Source organism: Stenella coeruleoalba, assembly GCF_951394435.1.
Source record: "Stenella coeruleoalba genome assembly, chromosome: 8".
Lineage (NCBI taxonomy): Eukaryota > Metazoa > Chordata > Mammalia > Artiodactyla > Delphinidae > Stenella > Stenella coeruleoalba.
In genome coordinates, this window is record NC_137154.1 from 94,804,557 (window position 1) to 94,821,522 (window position 16,966).

Genomic DNA, 16,966 nt, shown 5'->3' on the forward strand with positions numbered 1-16,966 from the left:
GAGCCCTCCAGGGGATACTCATGTGTGCTAAGCTTGAGAACTACTGCTCTCGAGTTACAAGGTCTCTTCCAGGAGTCAGAGGTGTGCGTTCTACAGAATCAAAGTTCTGTCTTGGAAGGTATGTGGAAGGAGTTGGGGGTATCTCCCAGAATGGGAAGGGTCTCTCCTAGTGGACCTCTAGAAGGTTGGAAAACTTTTATATCCTAGAATGGGAAGAAGCCTGTTCAGGGGAGTGGAGACGGATCTGCTTCATAAAATGGGAAGGTGACACTATTAGGGAATGAGGAAGTTGGACATAGTAGGTCAAGTCATCGTTTAGAATGTGTAGTCTAGGTTTTGGATCCCTGGATCCACGACATGAGCTGTGTGACCTCATACTTGTACTTAACATTTCTGAGCTTCAGTTTCCTTATCTGAAACATGGGAGGATAATACTGGCCTCATAAATTTGTTGTGAGGACTGGTTAGACTGTTTAGTCAATACATGGCTATACAGTGGGTTTCCTGTGCACAAGTTCTGGGAATTCAGGGGAGAAAGAGACAGACCTAGCTCTTTCTTCAGAGATCCTATCTCTATGCTGAGAGCCTAGCACGTAGCAGGTATTCAGCAAATGTAGTTTCCCCTCCTTTGCCAAGGAAATGGGAGATTCTTCTGCAGGAAAAGAAATGACCTTGAACCATGGTAAGTCTGACCTGGAGAGTAAGGATGTATGATCTGTTCTTGAGAATTAACAATCATCATCTATTGCTAAGCACTTGAACACTGGAATCTCATAAGAACCTTTTCTTCTGAGAGGCAGATATGTAGAATTTTTTTATCATCCCCATGACATGGATGAGACTCAGAGAGGTGGAGAAATTTGCTTGAGTACAAAACTAGTAAAAGCACAAAGGGTAGAATGCAAATCTCCCGACTGCAAATTCAGGACATGGAAGATGTGTTCACAAAATGGGGAGAGGGTGTCCTGTGTCCTAGAGAATGGGGAGGCCTGTTTCAGGGAAGAGAAAGACTTTCAGTGGCTGCATGACAGGTGTTCTAACCCAGGGAATGGAAGGTTCATCAGGGCAGTGGTTCTCAACTTTGCCCACTCAGTGCGATCAGTTGGAGAGCATTTTAAAATACTAATGCCTGGATCCTACCTTAGAGATCAGCATGAACTGCTTTGGAGTGTTATCTAAACATCTTTTTTTTTTTTTTTTTTTTTTGCCTCTCACTGTTGTGGCCTCTCCCGTTGTGGAGCACAGGCCCCCGACGTGCAGGCTCAGCGGCCATGGCTCACGGGCGCAGCCGCTCCGCAGCATGTGGGATCTTCCCGGACCGGGGCATGAACCCGTTTCCCCTGCATCGTTGGCGGACTCTCAACCACTGCGCCACCAGGGAAGCCCTAACATCTTTTTGAAAGTCCCCAAGTGATGCTAACTCTCAACCAAGGCTGAGGACTACTGCTCTGGGGCAGGGGGTATGAACCGCACAGGGTGGAAAACTGGCAGAAGACTTGGAAATGTTGGTCTCTGAAGATAGGGAAGGCTGTCCTGAGGAATGGGGACAGAGCATTTCTAAGGGAGGGGAGGAAATTTTCCTGAAAATTGGAAAGTTGTATGCCAGGGAATGGGGGGGAGTGTCATTAAGCTATGGAGTTATCTTGAGAGAATGAAGGGCCTGTCTAGGAAGTGGAGGGAGACAGTCCATTTGGGAATAGGGTTCCCAGAGGCTTCATAGCAGAGAGGACTTTAGGGTTTAAGCCGTGTTCTGTTACCAACTAAATGTGTCCTCTTGACACATGGTTAACCGCACTATGCCTCAGTTTCTTTATCTGTAAAGAGAGGTTGTAACACCAGCCTCATAGGGATATTGTGAGGATTAAATGAGACAATGCAACTGTTGGGGGGGAATCTACAGTAGAGCACTGGGGGTTAACTTGGAGAATGGGGGTTCCTGAGGAACAGTGGTGATGTGGCGCATGGGGTCAGGGGAAGGTAGAGAGGGTTGTATGAAACTCTAAGTCACAGGGTGGGGCCTGGAGACGTCCTGCAGGGGCCGCCAGCCTCCAGGCTTCAGAGAGGCTGGCAGAGGGGGGGACCAGCGGGCGAGAGGTTTGACTGCTAGTAACCTCTCGTCTGCTGCAGCAAGGAGAAGCCTCAGCTGCTGCAGCAGTACCAGCAGCCTCCCCTCCCATCCGTCTCTGCTGTGGGACAGGTGGGAATTTAAAAGCTCAGGTCACGTGTCTCTGCTGGTTAACCTACTTACCCCTTGAAGACTGGGGCGGGGGCAGGTGGGGGCCAAGAGGAGTTGCCTGAGGAAGGCGCGGAGCAGGGGAAAACCCCGAGAGTGCTCTGGGCACTTTTGAAGGCTTGTCGGGTGAGGGAGAGAATGCACACGTATGTGAGAAGACGCCAAAGACAGTGTTCTGTGAGCCCTGTGCACGCCCTGGCACACATGTGCCCCCAGCATCAGGCAATGCCTGTCTTAAAGGCCTGAATTTGCCTGGGAGCATAAACATTTCTACAGTTGGAGCAGGCTGAGCTCTGGGTACCAGTTTAACCTTGGAGCTACCTGCAAGCTCTCCCAAAGCAGCCACGCTCTGTCTCTTTTTAACTAGTCTCCTCGCCCTTAGAGAGGGAAAGGGTAGGCGGGGGAGGGGTGGGGGGAGGGAGGATGTCCCACGATTCTTGCTTTCAAAGCATTTTTATCTAGTTTGGGGATTCCCAGGGGATGCCTGAGCTCAAGGGCCAGAACTGAGGGAAATTAATGGGGGTGGTGGTGGTGGTGCAGACAGGCTGACAGCTCCACAATCCCTTGAGAGTGACGGAATCTGCACCCCCAATTCCCCTCCCCCTCCGCCACCACCGTTGTATAGTCTGTAATCCAGGGACGTGTCCCCACTGAGTGACTTCAGCTCTCCCTTCCTCAGTGCCACCAAGTCGGCCCTTCGCTACCAATTCCCCAGTCCCGGGTCCACAACTGCACTCGCTGCGGCACCCCACGTCGCCGACGCGTCGCTCCCCTTCGCCGTCCTCGCCCCCCGCGGGCTGCGGGGCGGCGCGGGCTCTTTAAGAACAGCGGGAAGGGCGAGCAGCAGCTTGGAGGAGAGCGCAGTCGCCCGGCGGGTTCGGGAGGACAAGGCACCGAGGATCGGGCTCAGGGAACCAGGTGTGCGCGGCCAAGCTGAGTAGGGGCGCGCCCCTGTCGCCCCTCCCCAACCCTGTCATCTCTCTTCAGACCTGAGGCCCGAGCCCTCCCCTGTCGCCCGCCCCGGCCCGGCCCCGGCCCGGCCCGGCCGCCGGGACCGGGAGCCGGGACGCTGGTGCCGCAGCCGAAGGCAGGTAAGAGGGCCTGGAGTCTCCATCCTCCGCCCGCGGCAGCGCTAAGCATCTCGGCTCCGCACCGGCCCGGGGGCACCTCAAGGTGACCAGGCTTGCGGAAGATGGGAGGGGGATGAGCCCGCCATGGGGGGCTTAGTTGGCAGTGGGGATTTTGAGTCCCGGTGGTGCGCCCATCTCTGGGGAGAGCCCAGGGCGCGCGGACCGAGGGGCGCAGGCGGGAGGGGCTAGCCAGGGCGTCTCGCCCAGGGATGGGGAGGGAACGCAGCGGGAGGCCCAGAGCCTCCTCTTCCTCCGCCTTCTCCTGGTCCACCCTGTGCTCACCCTGCTACCCTGACCTCCTAGCCTGCAGTCTCCGCCAGCCGCCCCTTCCCACCCACCCCCCATCCAGTCCCCTGGGGCTGCTGGCCTGCGGGGTAAGGAGATTAGAGCCTCCGTGGGGAGGAGGGAGCGGGTGCGGGCTTCGAGGGGCCGAGCTGGGGCCAGGCTAGGGCTGGGGCTGCCCGGGACCGAGGAGAGGTCGGGACTGATCGTTGCTGCGCGGGGAGTGGTGGTTGGGGGAGGGCAGATGCTCTGGCGGTGGGATGTGGGCTGCTCCCAGTAGCTGGTCTACTCTGAGAAGGAGGTGGGGAGTGGGGGCGAGGGCACATTAGAAAGCAAAGGAGCTCTGAGCCAGGGATCGGGGTCTGCCCCAAACTGAGCAGGCCCTCTCCCTGCAGGCCGGCGGCGGCGTGATGGCGGAGAAGGCGCTGGAGGCCGTGGGCTGTGGACTAGGACCTGGGGCTGTGGCCATGGCCGTGGCTCTGGAGGATGGGGCGGAGCCCCCTATGCTGACCACACACCTGAAGAAGGTGGAGAACCACATCACGGAAGCCCAGCGCTTCTCCCACCTACCCAAGCGCTCAGCCGTGGACATCGAGTTTGTGGAGCTGTCCTATTCCGTGAGGGAGGGACCCTGCTGGCGCAAACGGGGTAAGGGAGCAGCCTGATGGGGAGTTGTGAGCCCCCATGAGTTGCCCCTTTGGGAGCATGAGGTCTGGCTGTCCCCTCTTCTGAAAATCCGGCAGGAGCGGGTCCACTAAAATCTATGCACCTCATTCACTGTGCACACAGCTGAGGTGCCGGGGGTCTGCACTCCCCCTACACCTGTAAGCCCATGGGACACTAGATTCAATTGGTTATTTCCTCTTCCAAGTTGACACTATCACCTCTGGTCCATGAGGAGTTTTCCTTCGTTGTTTCAGGTAGAGCTCCTGCCTCTGAGGGCTGATATGAGAAAGTAGGGGCTGTGCTGCAGGGGTTGTCCTCAGTGGTTAGCAAAAATGCTTGGACCTACAGAGCTCTGCTAATCTTAAAAGATGTTCTCATTCCTGTCTTCTTACTTCGTTCTTACAAAGTCCTCCGAGACATGGAAGGTGAAGGCTTGACAGGATAGATGACATCCATATATTAGTAATAAGGAAACTGAGGCCCAGAGAAGTTGAGTAACTTGACCAATGTCACACAGCTAATAAGTGGCAGACTTGGGACCAGAAGCCAAGTTTTCCAACTCTCCATGCAGCGTTCCTTTCTCTCTCTTAACTTCCCTGTTAAGCATTCCCATCTCCTCCTTGTTTCTCCCATTAGGACAGTGGGGTAAGGTCTGGCTGGGGCTCTGAGTTCCTTTGAACCCTAAGCATCTCCTGCATCCCTTGCAGCTTTTGCCCCCCACCCCACCCTCCCTGCCCTGGGCAGGTTGAGCTGGGAATAGGGAAGCTGGGGTTTTCCCCAGAGCCTGGGTGTGGATCAGAGGTGGAGCTGGGACATTGTTCTCTGAGGTTTAAGAAATGTTTGGGGTGCTTCAGAGCAGCGCTGAGCCTGAGCTCTCTCTGCACTCCCTACCCTCACTCCCATGAGGGACCAAAAGGTCACAGGGCTTGAACCACTGGAAACTGAGGTATCCGGGCTCCGTGCTCAGCACCTTAACCCTAAGCAGCCTCTCGGCCCAGTGAGGAGGTAGTTGTTATTTTCCTAGCCCTCACAGTTTTAAGGAGAAATGAAGATACAAAAGAAATGTGTCTGGATGGGCCAGCTCTCTTGCTTCAAGCCACCAGCCACAACAAATGGGCACCCCTGACCAGGTCCTTCCCTGCTTTGTCCTTGCCAGCCCCATTCTGCTTTACTGGCCATTTTGCCGTCTCGTCCATCCCTTGCCCCTTTCTCTGCCCTCTGTCCTCCCCTTTCTGCCTTCTCTTTTCACTTGAATCCCTGTCCCCTTCTCTGGAGGACAGAAGGCAATCAGAGGTAGGCAGAGAGGAAAAAGAGCAAGGGGCGTGGAGAGAGGGAGATTTCTGTCTTTCCCACGTAAGGATTTGTCACTCACCTCTCCTAATTACAAAGGACATTTCTTGATTTTTAAAACCCTTTTCTATTAATTATTATTAATTATCTTACTTATTATTCATAGTAACCTTATTATGTCCTTGGGAGGAGATATACTATCCTTATTTTATAGATGAGGAAATGGAGGCCCTGAAGGATTGACTTCATAAAATTGTGAAGAGAGTTACTGACTGAGGCAGACCTAGAACTGTGGTGGGTCTCCATCCTGAAGGCATGGCAGGCCCCTCCCATGCTGAGCGGTTGTGGTCCAGCAGGAGTCCCAAGACATGGGTTCCTAGCCACTTGTAAGCTGTGTGACTTTGGGCAGGCTGCTTACCCTCTCTTGGCCTTACTTTCCTCAACTGTAAACAGGGATGATAAGAATACCCACCACACAGGCTTGTTGTGCGGCTCAGCTGAGATGTTAGCTGTGAAAATGCTTTGTGTAAGGCAAGCATAGGGTGATACTTGAATTCGGCAATAGTGTTCAATCGAGTGCTTGGTGGGGATTAAATGAAGGGAGGGGTCATCACTGTCAATTTCTTCCCCTGCAAAAGAAATTGCTTCCTGTGAGTAGCTCTGAAAGGCATACACTGGCACGCACAACCACACGTCTTTCTAATTGACGGTGATGATGAATGAGGCAGAGGGTCGGAATCCATAATTTCCCCTCTCCCAGTAAAGAACTTGCTGTGTGTGTGACCTTGGGTAAGTCACTGGATGTCTCTGGGCCCTAGTTGCCTCATCCATGTTGCTACAGCAGTGACTGAGGCAATGAGCTTTGTAAACTGGAAAGCATCATACGGGCAGTTGGTGTGATCAGGATCCCAGAGTGGGCAGCAGCTGATCCCCTGTCTGACCGGATATGTCCAGAGGGATGGCTGGGTTCTGTGGAGGGAGGGTGAAAGATCACATCCCTTCACTGCCTCTGCTAAGGAGGTAGAATGGAGAGGGAATCGGGCTCCGTACGGGTGGGAGGAGGGTGGTAGTGAGCAAAGTACCTGGTAGGGGATTGGTGTTTCCGCCTCACTGAGGCAGGTCTGCAAGCACAGCAGGCAAGGCCAGCCTCCTTGGCTTCATTCCTCTCCACCCACTTGTCTCACCAGTTGACTCCATGGAGTCTCTGCCCTTTGTTCCCTGGATTGTATTACATATATGCTGTTGTATAGCAGAGCTTTTCCTCCCAAAGCCTGGAGAGCCTCTGCCTTCCTTTCCCATTTTGAAATGCTGTTCATCCTTCAAGACTTAGCTCAAATGCCACCTCTTCCATGAAGCCATTCCTGATTTTCCCCTTGGCCTTCCACCCTCATCAATTCCATTTTCTGCATTCTCATTGCACATGATTTGTACTTCTGTTATAACCCTTATTTTATCTTTCTTCGGATCCATAGATTGTTTCTTGTCCATCTTTTTAACCTAGACTATCACCATCTTGAGTGCAGGAACTATGTCTTCCTCATTCTTTTGGTGCACTGTCTGGTACAGAGCTTGGAATGTAGTATATATCAATAAGCGCTTGCCAAATGGGATTAATTATAAAATGTCACTTGTTTTTGATGGGCTCTATGTGCCAAGCACTGTGTCATATGCTTTACATATATTATCTCATTGAATCCTTATAGCAACCCTATGAGATAGGTACTATCATCCTCATTTTACAGATGAGGGACCTGGAGCTCAGAGAGGTTAAGCAACTTGCCCAAGGTCACACAGCTGGTAAGTGTGGAGCCAGAATTTGAACGTAGATCCACCCGACTCCAAACTGGTTCTCTTAATGCATATGCTGCCTCCCAGTGAGTGAATGAACGGTGAGACTTTACTGGGCCATGTTAGGGTCTGCAGAGACAAGCCTGGTGGGCAGAGAGAGCACCCCGAAGAAGGCTTTTTAGAATGAGGCCAAGGCTCTGAGAACACACACTCATAGAACCAACACTTACTGAGCATCTAGTATGTGCCAGCCAGTCTGCTAAGGTTACAAAGGTGAGAAAGACACAGACCCCTCCCCCAAGGAGCTCACTGACTAAGAGGCTGGAGGAGGGGAATAAGGGGCGGGCACATGAAGTAACAAACGTGTTGACATATGAGAAGTGCTGTGGGAGCGCAGAGGACAGTCAGCCAGCTCAGGCTGGATCGCTGGGAAAGCCTTCCTGGAGGGGATGAGCGAGTGGCCGCTGTGTTTGCAGAAGAGTAGAGTCTACTGTAACTTTGATCTCCTCTCCACGCCCATCCGTCAGATGTGGGGGTTTTCCCATGACCTTCAGAAGAGCACTGCCGGGCTTCCCTGGTGGCACAATGGTTAAGAATCCGCCTGCCAGTGCAGGGGACAAGTGTTCAAGTCCTGGTCCGGGAGGATCCCACATGCCGCGGAGCAACTAAGCCCGTGAGCCACAACTACTGAAGCCCGCGTACCTAGAGTTTGTGCTCCGCTACAAGAGAAGCCATCGCGATGAGAAGCCTGCGCACCGCAACGAAGAGTAGCCCCCCGCTCGCCGCAACTACAGAAAGCCCGCGCGCAGCAACAAAGACCCAATGCAGCCCAAAATAAATAAATTAATTAATTAAAAAAAAAAAAAGAAGAACATTGTCACCTTGGGTACTTTGACATTAGTAGTGGTCGTTTCTAGGGGGACGGGATGAGAGGGTATAGGTTATTGTTGGGGCTCTGAGGGTCTCTCCTCCATCCTAACCAATTCACAGTGAGCAGGGACTGCCTATTTCACTGACAGCCATGGCTCCTAAGAGTTTGGGGTGTCTCTGTTCACTGTAGCCCTGATCAAAAGTTCCTCCCTCCCTCACTGCAGGTTATAAGACTCTCCTTAAGTGCCTATCAGGTAAATTCTGCCGCCGGGAGCTGATTGGCATCATGGGCCCCTCAGGGGCTGGCAAGTCCACGTTCATGAACATCTTGGCAGGATACAGGTGAGGACAAGGCTGGGGTAGAGTGGGGGCAGGACCAGGCAGAGGGGTCCCCTGGGGAGCACAGAAGTTGTTCTGAAGTGACGCTGAGCCCCATCCCCAACCAACATTCCTTCAGGGAGTCTGGAATGAAGGGGCAGATCCTGGTCAACGGGAGGCCGAGGGAACTGAGGACCTTCCGAAAGATGTCCTGTTACATCATGCAGGACGACATGCTGCTGCCACACCTCACAGTGTTGGAGGCCATGATGGTGAGAGCAGGGTGGCCAGCCCCTCCTCCTAGTTCTCCCTTTATCTGCTGTCCCCGTCCTTCCCATTGGCTAAGGGGTCAAGCCTGTGCCCCCTCCCACACATATCTGATCCGCCTTCTCTCTGGGCCCCAGGTCTCTGCTAACCTGAAGCTAAGTGAGAAGCAGGAGGTGAAGAAGGAGCTGGTGAGTGGGGGAGGGTGGGGGGAGGGGGATGGGACAGCTGCCCTTTTCAGTGCTGCTGAGTTCTGGGGCCCCCGAGTTGGGTGGTAGGAGAGGGGGTGGCCAAGGCTGGGACATCACACTTCAGGGAGATGCTTACTTAAATTGGGGTGGTGCTGGGGGAAGCAGAGACTCTGAAGCTGACCTGGGGTGGGTGGGCGGCCGGGCCAGGTGACAGAGATCCTGACAGCACTGGGCCTGATGTCCTGCTCCCACACGAGGACAGCCCTACTCTCCGGAGGGCAGAGGAAGCGCCTGGCCATCGCCCTGGAGCTGGTCAACAACCCACCTGTCATGTTCTTTGATGAGCCCACCAGGTATCTCTCCCGCTCCTCTCCCACCAGGATGCCTCCTCCCCTCAGCCCAGAGCCAGGGCTAGAGGCTGCATCTGCTCCACTGCTGGAGACAAGAGCATGTGTTTGCAGCCTCCTGGGACCAGAGAAGGGCTCCACCCCTGCCAGTCCTGTTGCCATAGCAGCCCCATCCTTCACCCTAGCAGAAATCCCGATGTCCTCCTTGACAGATGTCGCCTTGCCTGCTCCTTCTCTCCCCCACAGCCAATCAATCGCCAAGTCCTGCTTTTTCTACGCTCTTTTTCCATCTCTCAGATTCGCCCCACCCCCATTCTTAGTGCCAGTGCTTAAATTCAGGACATCATCAACTCTTGCCTGCATTTCTGCAATAGACTCCTATCTCTTCATCTCCAGTCTCTCCCAGCCCATCCTTCTTCCAAACTGCAACCAGAGTGAACTTTCTAAAAGAAAAGTCTGGCAATACTCACTCCCCTGCTTAAAAATATGCAGTGATTCCCATTTGCCCTCAGAATGAAGTCAGAGGACTTACAAGGTCCTGGTCTGAACCTATTTCTCTGGCCTCACGTCTTGCTTCACACTGTCTTGTATTTCATGCTCTAATAATACTGAATCACTTATAATTCTCTTAGTCCAGCCATGTGTTTCATGCCTCTGAGCTTTGCACATGCTGTGTCTTCTGCCTGGAATGCCCTTCACCACCGCACCTGCCCTTCCTCCCTCCCTCACCTGGCTTCGCTCTTTCTTCTGCCAGACGCACTCAGGAACCTTTTCTGACTCCCCTCTGACACCTTTGTACAACAGAGCTGAATCCTCCCCCCACTTCACCCCATGTTTCTACAGCATGGTGCACATTACCTCAAATGATCTGTGCATTTCTCTCTCTCTCCCTCCCAACCAGAGTCTATGTCTTATTTATTCATCTTTGTAATCCCAGTGCCTGGCATTCAACAGGTGCTTAATAATAGCTTGTTACACCTAACAGTACTCTGGGCTTCTTGGTACCTCCAAATGCCTGAATCGTACAGTGTGGATGGGATAAAGCGATGGCCAGGGTGACCCCCTTCCTGCCAGCTCCCTCGCCCTCATAGCAGCTGCCCCACCCAAACAGTCCCTTCCCTTGTCTCTGCCCACCTCACCCCGCCCCCTGGTGGCCTCTCTCTGGACAGTGGTCTGGACAGCGCTTCCTGTTTCCAAGTGGTGTCCCTCATGAAGTCTCTGGCCCAGGGGGGCCGTACTATCATCTGCACCATCCACCAGCCCAGTGCCAAGCTCTTTGAGATGTTTGACAAGGTGAGGGTCTCTAGGACTCAAAGGTGACCGGCCTGCGATAGGGAGAGGGAAGGGGTCAGTAGAGGTGTCGTGGGACCTGCCTGACCCGCTCGTGGTGTTTTCCTTGTCCTTCTCTTTCTGCCTCAGCTCTACATCCTGAGCCAGGGTCAGTGCATCTTCAAGGGCGTGGTCACCAACCTGATCCCCTATCTGAAGGGGCTCGGCCTGCACTGCCCCACCTACCACAATCCAGCTGACTTCAGTGAGTGGGGGCCTGTTGGTAGGGGCTGGGTTATGGTGGCGGGCCAAACCTGGGGGTTCAGATCATGCATTTGGGCCTCCCAGGGGCAGAGATCTCACTGTCGCCTGCCTTCCGCGCACACCCTAGGAAGGGCTGGCTTGCCCTTGGGAAGCAAGGATAGATCTTAGCTGAGCACACCCCTCTGTGTCCCCCAGTCATCGAGGTGGCCTCTGGCGAGTACGGAGACCTGAATCCCCTGCTGTTCAGGGCTGTGCAGAATGGGCTCTGTGCCATGGCAGAGAAGAAGAGCAGCCCTGAGAAGAATGAGGTCCCTGCCCCCTGTCCCCCTTGCCCTCCGGTGAGTAGGGGTGGAGAGGGCAGAGTGCAGAGTGGGGGAGGAGAGAGAGGACCTTGGACATGGCCCTGCCAAAGAGGACATGCCCCAGAGGCATCACAACCACTGGGTACTTAGAAAGAACCCAGGACTTGGAATAGACCTGCTATTAGCTGTGTGACTTTGGGCACATTACCTAACCCCTCTGAGCTTCGACTTTCTCATTCATTTATTTGTTCAACAAATTCTTACTGAGCATCTGTAGCACGTTGTCCTTAGTGCCACCTGGTAAGCAAGACTGAAGCTGTCTCTGGCCTCGTGACCAGTGTGGTTTACTATCATCACTAACTTGGAGGTGATGATACTTATTTCACAGGGTTATTGGGGGGACTGATTAGATCATCACACAAAGCTCTTCGCACCGTAGCTGGTACAGTTGGTGTTCATTCCATGCCAGCTCTTTTCCTTAAGTGAGATACTATAACCCTGGAAGACTGGGAGGGTTATTGTTGCTGTTGTCATCATTATTTTTTTTTGTCATCATTATTATCATTGTTAATAATATTGTGAAACTGGTGGCATAAAGGTATTATACCCTTAGGGTAAATGTTTTCAATGGATTAAAGAGTAGTGACTGGGGAATTCCCTGGTGGTCCAGTGGTTAGGACTCTGTGATTTCACTGCCAAGGGTGTGGGTTCGATCCCTGGTCGGCCAGTAAGCTGCGCAGTGCGGCCAAAAAAATAAATAAATGAATAAAATAAATAAAGAGAAGTGACTGATCTATTAGTAGCCCCCATGGGTGTCCTTAACTCCTTTCTATCTCCTCCCTCCCAAGTTTTTTCTCCCTCTTTGTGTCTCGCTCTGAATCCCACTCTGATTCACACCGCTAAGGCCAGCTTCCAGGTACCCAACTCAATGGTGGAGAATTCTGGAGGACCCTTGCCCCAGGGACGGGCTCAGGGGTTTTCCCACCAGCTGAGCTGGGTGCGTGGTGGGGGGTAGGGTAGGCTCACCTGATCCAGTGTCCTCCCTCCAGGAAGTGGATCCCATTGAAAGCCACACGTTTGCCACCAGCACCCTCACACAGTTCTGCATCCTCTTCAAGAGGACCTTCTTGTCCATCCTCAGGGACACGGTGAGACATCAGGTTGGGGGAGGGGAGGCTGGCATAAGCCTGGCCTTGTGGGGTGTAGGATCCCAGCAGCTGGGATGGTGATGGGGCCCCTCCCCCAACAGCTCCCCCTAATGCCCCCTGTGGGTCCCTGTGCTTGTGAGGGCACGCCCACATTCCTACCCAAGTGTGACCTGCCCATCCCTAGCCTGTGATCCATCCCCACTCCTCGTCATCACCCCTCACACAGGTCCTGACCCACCTGCGGTTTATGTCCCATGTGGTGATCGGCGTGCTTATTGGTCTCCTCTACCTGCACATCGGTGACGATGCCAGCAAGGTCTTCAACAACACGGGCTGCCTCTTCTTCTCCATGCTCTTCCTCATGTTTGCTGCCCTGATGCCAACTGTGCTCACCTGTGAGCCGAGCTGCCCTGGGCGTGGGACGGGAGTGGGAGGCACGGGGTAAGCCCAGGGTGCTGGACAGCTGTGCCTAATCGGCCTGTGTCCTCAGTCCCCTTAGAGATGGCCGTCTTCATGAGGGAGCATCTCAACTACTGGTACAGCCTCAAAGCGTATTACCTGGCCAAGACCATGGCCGATGTGCCCTTCCAGGTGAGCCTCTTCCTCCCCCGCCACTGCCTCCCTCCTGTCTTGCTCCTTCCATCCTTGCTTGCTTGCCTCCCTTAACCTTGTTACCTGCCATCCTTTCCTTGACTTCTTCTCACTTAGCAACAGGTGGTGAGCACCTACCATGCACCAGGCTCCATGCCAGGCACTAGGGATATAGCAACAAACATGATGGAAGTAGTCCTGACCTTGTGGAACTTATGTTCCGGTGAGAATAAGAGAGGACAAACAGAAAATGATGAAAATAACAGCCCTACAGATGACTCTGTGAATCTTATTCGAGGCAGTAGAGAATAGCGTGGGCTCTGGAGCCGTTCTGCTCCTCGTTAGCTGTGAGACATTGGGCAAGTCACCTAATCACTCTTTGCTTTAGTGTCTCATCTATAAAATGGAATGATGCTTGTATCTACCTCGGGATTGTTTATGAGAAGGAAATGAGTTAATACATGTAAAGTACTTCCACTACCCTGTTCCAAGCACCAGGGCCACCAATAATCTGTAGGGCACCTTTAAGCAAGTTAGAAAACGTGTCCCTTCCTCAGGGTGGAGGCTACACTGTGCTAGGGTGAGAAGAGCTCAGCTGGGGCTCCACCTCTGGTTGCCTCTTGGTTGGGCGCCTTGTGCAGGGAAGAACTTGCCCTACTATACGTGGTAGGCTCGGTCCCTGTTCTCCAGGAGTTGATGGCATCCAGGGGAACAAAACCCTCTCATATATACAGTTAATTAATTAACAATATAAGGAATATGCTGGTCCAGATGGGAAGGACCTTCAGAGAAGTCACCGTGCCTGAACGGGTCCGAGCGGGCCTGATGGAAGAGGTGAGACTGGAGGATGAATGAGGTTCTCAGAGCCGGGGTGGAAGGGGATGTGTCAAGTTCATGCGACTGCGTTAACAGGAGTGCAGAGGCCGGAGCAGGCACGGATGCTCTAGCAGTTGCTGTCCTGGAGGTTCTGCCTGGGGGGAGTGGAGGGTCTTGGCCTCTGCCCAGCCCTGTGCGCACTCCCCAGGTGGTGTGCCCGGTGGTGTACTGCAGCATCGTGTACTGGATGACAGGCCAGCCAGCTGAGACCAGCCGCTTCCTGCTCTTCTCAGCCCTGGCCACCGCCACGGCCTTGGTGGCTCAGTCTTTGGGGCTGCTGATTGGAGCTGCCTCCAACTCCCTACAGGTGAGGGGCTGGTGGGTGGCGACCCCCAAGAGGGGGGACGGAGTCTGCTGGAAGGAATCAGGGTCTGGCCTAAGGAATGGGATGGATCTATGGGAAACCTGGGGGCCACCCCAGTCCTGGGTCTGTCCAGATCACCCCTGTGACGGCCCGGTCGCCTTCCCTCCCCTCCAGGTGGCCACATTTGTGGGCCCAGTTACCGCCATCCCTGTCCTCTTGTTCTCCGGTTTCTTTGTCAGCTTCAAAACCATCCCCACTTACCTGCAATGGAGCTCCTACCTCTCCTATGTCAGGTCGGTGCCCCTTCCTCACCATCTGCCCCTGCTCCTCCCTGTAGGAGGCCACGCCCCAAGCGTGAGAGATTGCACCTGGGCTCTAGCAGTTTGCCCAGGGAGCAGGGTCCCTGTGCTCTGTGTCCCGCTCTGATGCCCTTGCTTGCCTAGGTATGGCTTTGAGGGTGTGATTCTGACCATCTATGGCATGGAGCGAGGAGACCTGACCTGCTTGGAGGAACGCTGCCCTTTCCAGGAACCACAGAGCATCCTCCGAGCGCTGGATGTGGAGGATGCCAAGCTCTACATGGACTTCCTGGTCTTGGGCATCTTTTTTCTGGCCCTGCGGCTGCTGGCATACCTTGTGCTCCGTTACCGGGTCAAGTCAGAGAGATAGAGCTTTGCCCTGGCCTGCGCCCCAGCCCCTGCAGCAGGAAGCCCCCGGCCCCGGCCCTTTGGGACTGTTTTAACCTTGTAGACTTGGGCCCTGGCTGCTGGTGCAGCCGTCCTCCCCTCTCTCAGATCCTCCACAGGCTGGCTGTTGGACTGCGCTCCCAGCCGTGGCCCTGGGGCTGGGGGTGCCAGGCCTCCCCGCCACGCCCAGGAGTCTTCCCAAGTTGATGCGATCTGTAGGTCTGTAGCTTCCTCCCTCCTCTTTCCAACATCTGCATGCAAAGACCACGGGGAGGCTGCCACCCGCCTTCTGCCCCCACAACTCCCCTCCTCTGTTGTCTGTCTGGGAGCCCCAGGCTCTCCAGGCCCCCTGACAACTGACCAAAGTGGCCCCCCTGGGGGTCCCCACCACACAAGTGTTTCTAAACTGGGCTGTTATAAGGTTGGTGTTCCAGGGCTGGGCCCTGGTGGGGTCCCCTGGATGTCCCATTTGGACGTTGGAATGGAGCAGGGATGGACTCTGGAAGTCTCTTCCTCCTCCTCACCTCTCCCTGCCCCTAGACCCTGGCTGATTTGGACAATCTGTTGGGACAGAAGCTGGGTTTTCTGTCTGGATCATCCCTCCCAATCCTGGGGATTGGAGAGGCCTGGCGCCGTGGGCTGTCCCCTGGACTCCTCCCCGTCACCTCTGGTGGGGGCCGGGCCTGTGGCACCTCTGCAATAATGTCTGTGTTTCTCTCCCATCCGCCACTGGAACTGGAGAATGCACTTTATTCTCGGGGGTGAGTGGGAGAAGACGCAAGCCTCCTTTCTCGCTGCTCGCCTGGTCCCGCAATGCTCCCTCACCTCTCCTGAGTTACAGGCACATATATGCGAACAGGCAATCTCAGCCCTACACACGCTCGCTGTCCCGCTGTGGCTCACAGGAAGAGTGATGGTGGTGGTGACGGTGGGTGCTGTGGGAAGGGCTGTGTCAACCTCCTCCTGGGGATTCCGCGTTGATTCTAAGGATGAGGCTGGTGCTGCCCGGGGCGTCTCCAGGATCTGCAGGTGTCTACCCACCAGTCTTCCCTCCCTCCCTCCGTCCCAAGCCAGGGGTGGCACAGGGCACCAGCTCCCTGGAGTGCAGGAGCCCACACGAGCACAAGCATGAGCATAAGATGGACTTGGCCGCTGCCACCCCATGGCTCTTCTTTTGTGTGTCAAGCTGGCGGTCTCACTCCCCCTCTCCTTCCATGGCCACTTGCTGCTCATTCAAACTCTTGTCCGCGTCTCTCCACCTGCTTTCTATCAGCCAAGGTGGGCCCTGGGCACCAGAGCAGCATGCCCACGGCACCAGAGCGACAGACACACCTAGAACGTGTCTGGCTTTCCTGGGGGTGCGGGTCCAGGCTCATTCTTCTTCTGATTTCACCTTCCCCTAGGGCTCTTGTCCCCCCTTTGTCCTGTACACACACCTCTCTACCTTCCTTGCCCTGCCACGGATTCTCCCCATCACACAGAGATGCCAGTTGTATTTGTGGGAGTTCACCCATTATTAATAAAACCTATATTTATACAGTATGCAGTGTGTAAATGAGTGTGGGTCTGGCACCTGGTACCACGGGCTGTGAGAGCTCTTGGCAAGAAGTCTATGAGCTTCAGGGAGGCTGTGGCAGGGGATGGGAAGTCAAGCTGGTGAATGTGTATCTTATGGGATATTTGTATCAAGCTTCACGTCTTACAGATGCTTATGTTCATTATCTCAAGGGAGTGTCAGGTCAACCCTGCATTATCTCTCACGACAATCCATTTTGCAGATGAGCGAACTGAGACTTGGATTAAGTAACTTGCCCAAGGACCCTTAGCTAATGGAAGCGGGAACCAGCTCTGACAACCAGGTCTTCTGCCTCCGGACTCCTCATCCTTGGCCTCGGCCCAAGATGCTTGTTACTGGTGGATCTGCAAGCTGCGTGCAGGGGCTCTGTGTCTGTTGCATAGGTGCATTCTTGCCTGAGTGATATGTGACTCTCTTTTCAGAACTCACTGAGCCCTGGTTCCCCAGTTGTGCCTATGGGGGCGTGGGGAGGTTAGGGGCTGTGAAGGCAGTGAGAAGCAGAAAGCCCCAGGGACCTAAGCCCCAGGATGAGGGTGGCAGGAACCCCACTGGGCTCAGCACAACTTTCCTC

The 16,966-nt window shown here is 54.4% G+C and overlaps 1 protein-coding gene across 2 annotated transcripts; it reads left to right on the top strand.

Moving 5' to 3' along the window:
- Positions 1 to 4,055: 4,055 nt before the first annotated feature.
- On the top strand, positions 4,056 to 14,802 carry ABCG4 (ATP binding cassette subfamily G member 4; the record flags this gene model as incomplete). Of its 2 annotated transcripts, none has more annotated exons than XM_079929387.1 (14): positions 4,056 to 4,293; positions 8,484 to 8,601; positions 8,717 to 8,849; positions 8,982 to 9,032; positions 9,240 to 9,385; positions 10,549 to 10,672; positions 10,799 to 10,913; positions 11,108 to 11,250; positions 12,264 to 12,362; positions 12,589 to 12,757; positions 12,853 to 12,953; positions 13,978 to 14,136; positions 14,308 to 14,426; positions 14,577 to 14,802. In XM_079929387.1, the coding sequence occupies 14 exons, from the start codon at positions 4,056 to 4,058 to the stop codon at positions 14,800 to 14,802; spliced, it is 1,941 nt and encodes a 646-aa protein (XP_079785513.1). The 2 variants fall into 2 exon arrangements, with proteins under 2 accessions (XP_079785513.1, XP_079785514.1); XM_079929388.1 differs by lacking the exon at positions 4,056 to 4,293 and adding an exon at positions 7,344 to 7,398.
- Positions 14,803 to 16,966: the final 2,164 nt, after the last annotated feature.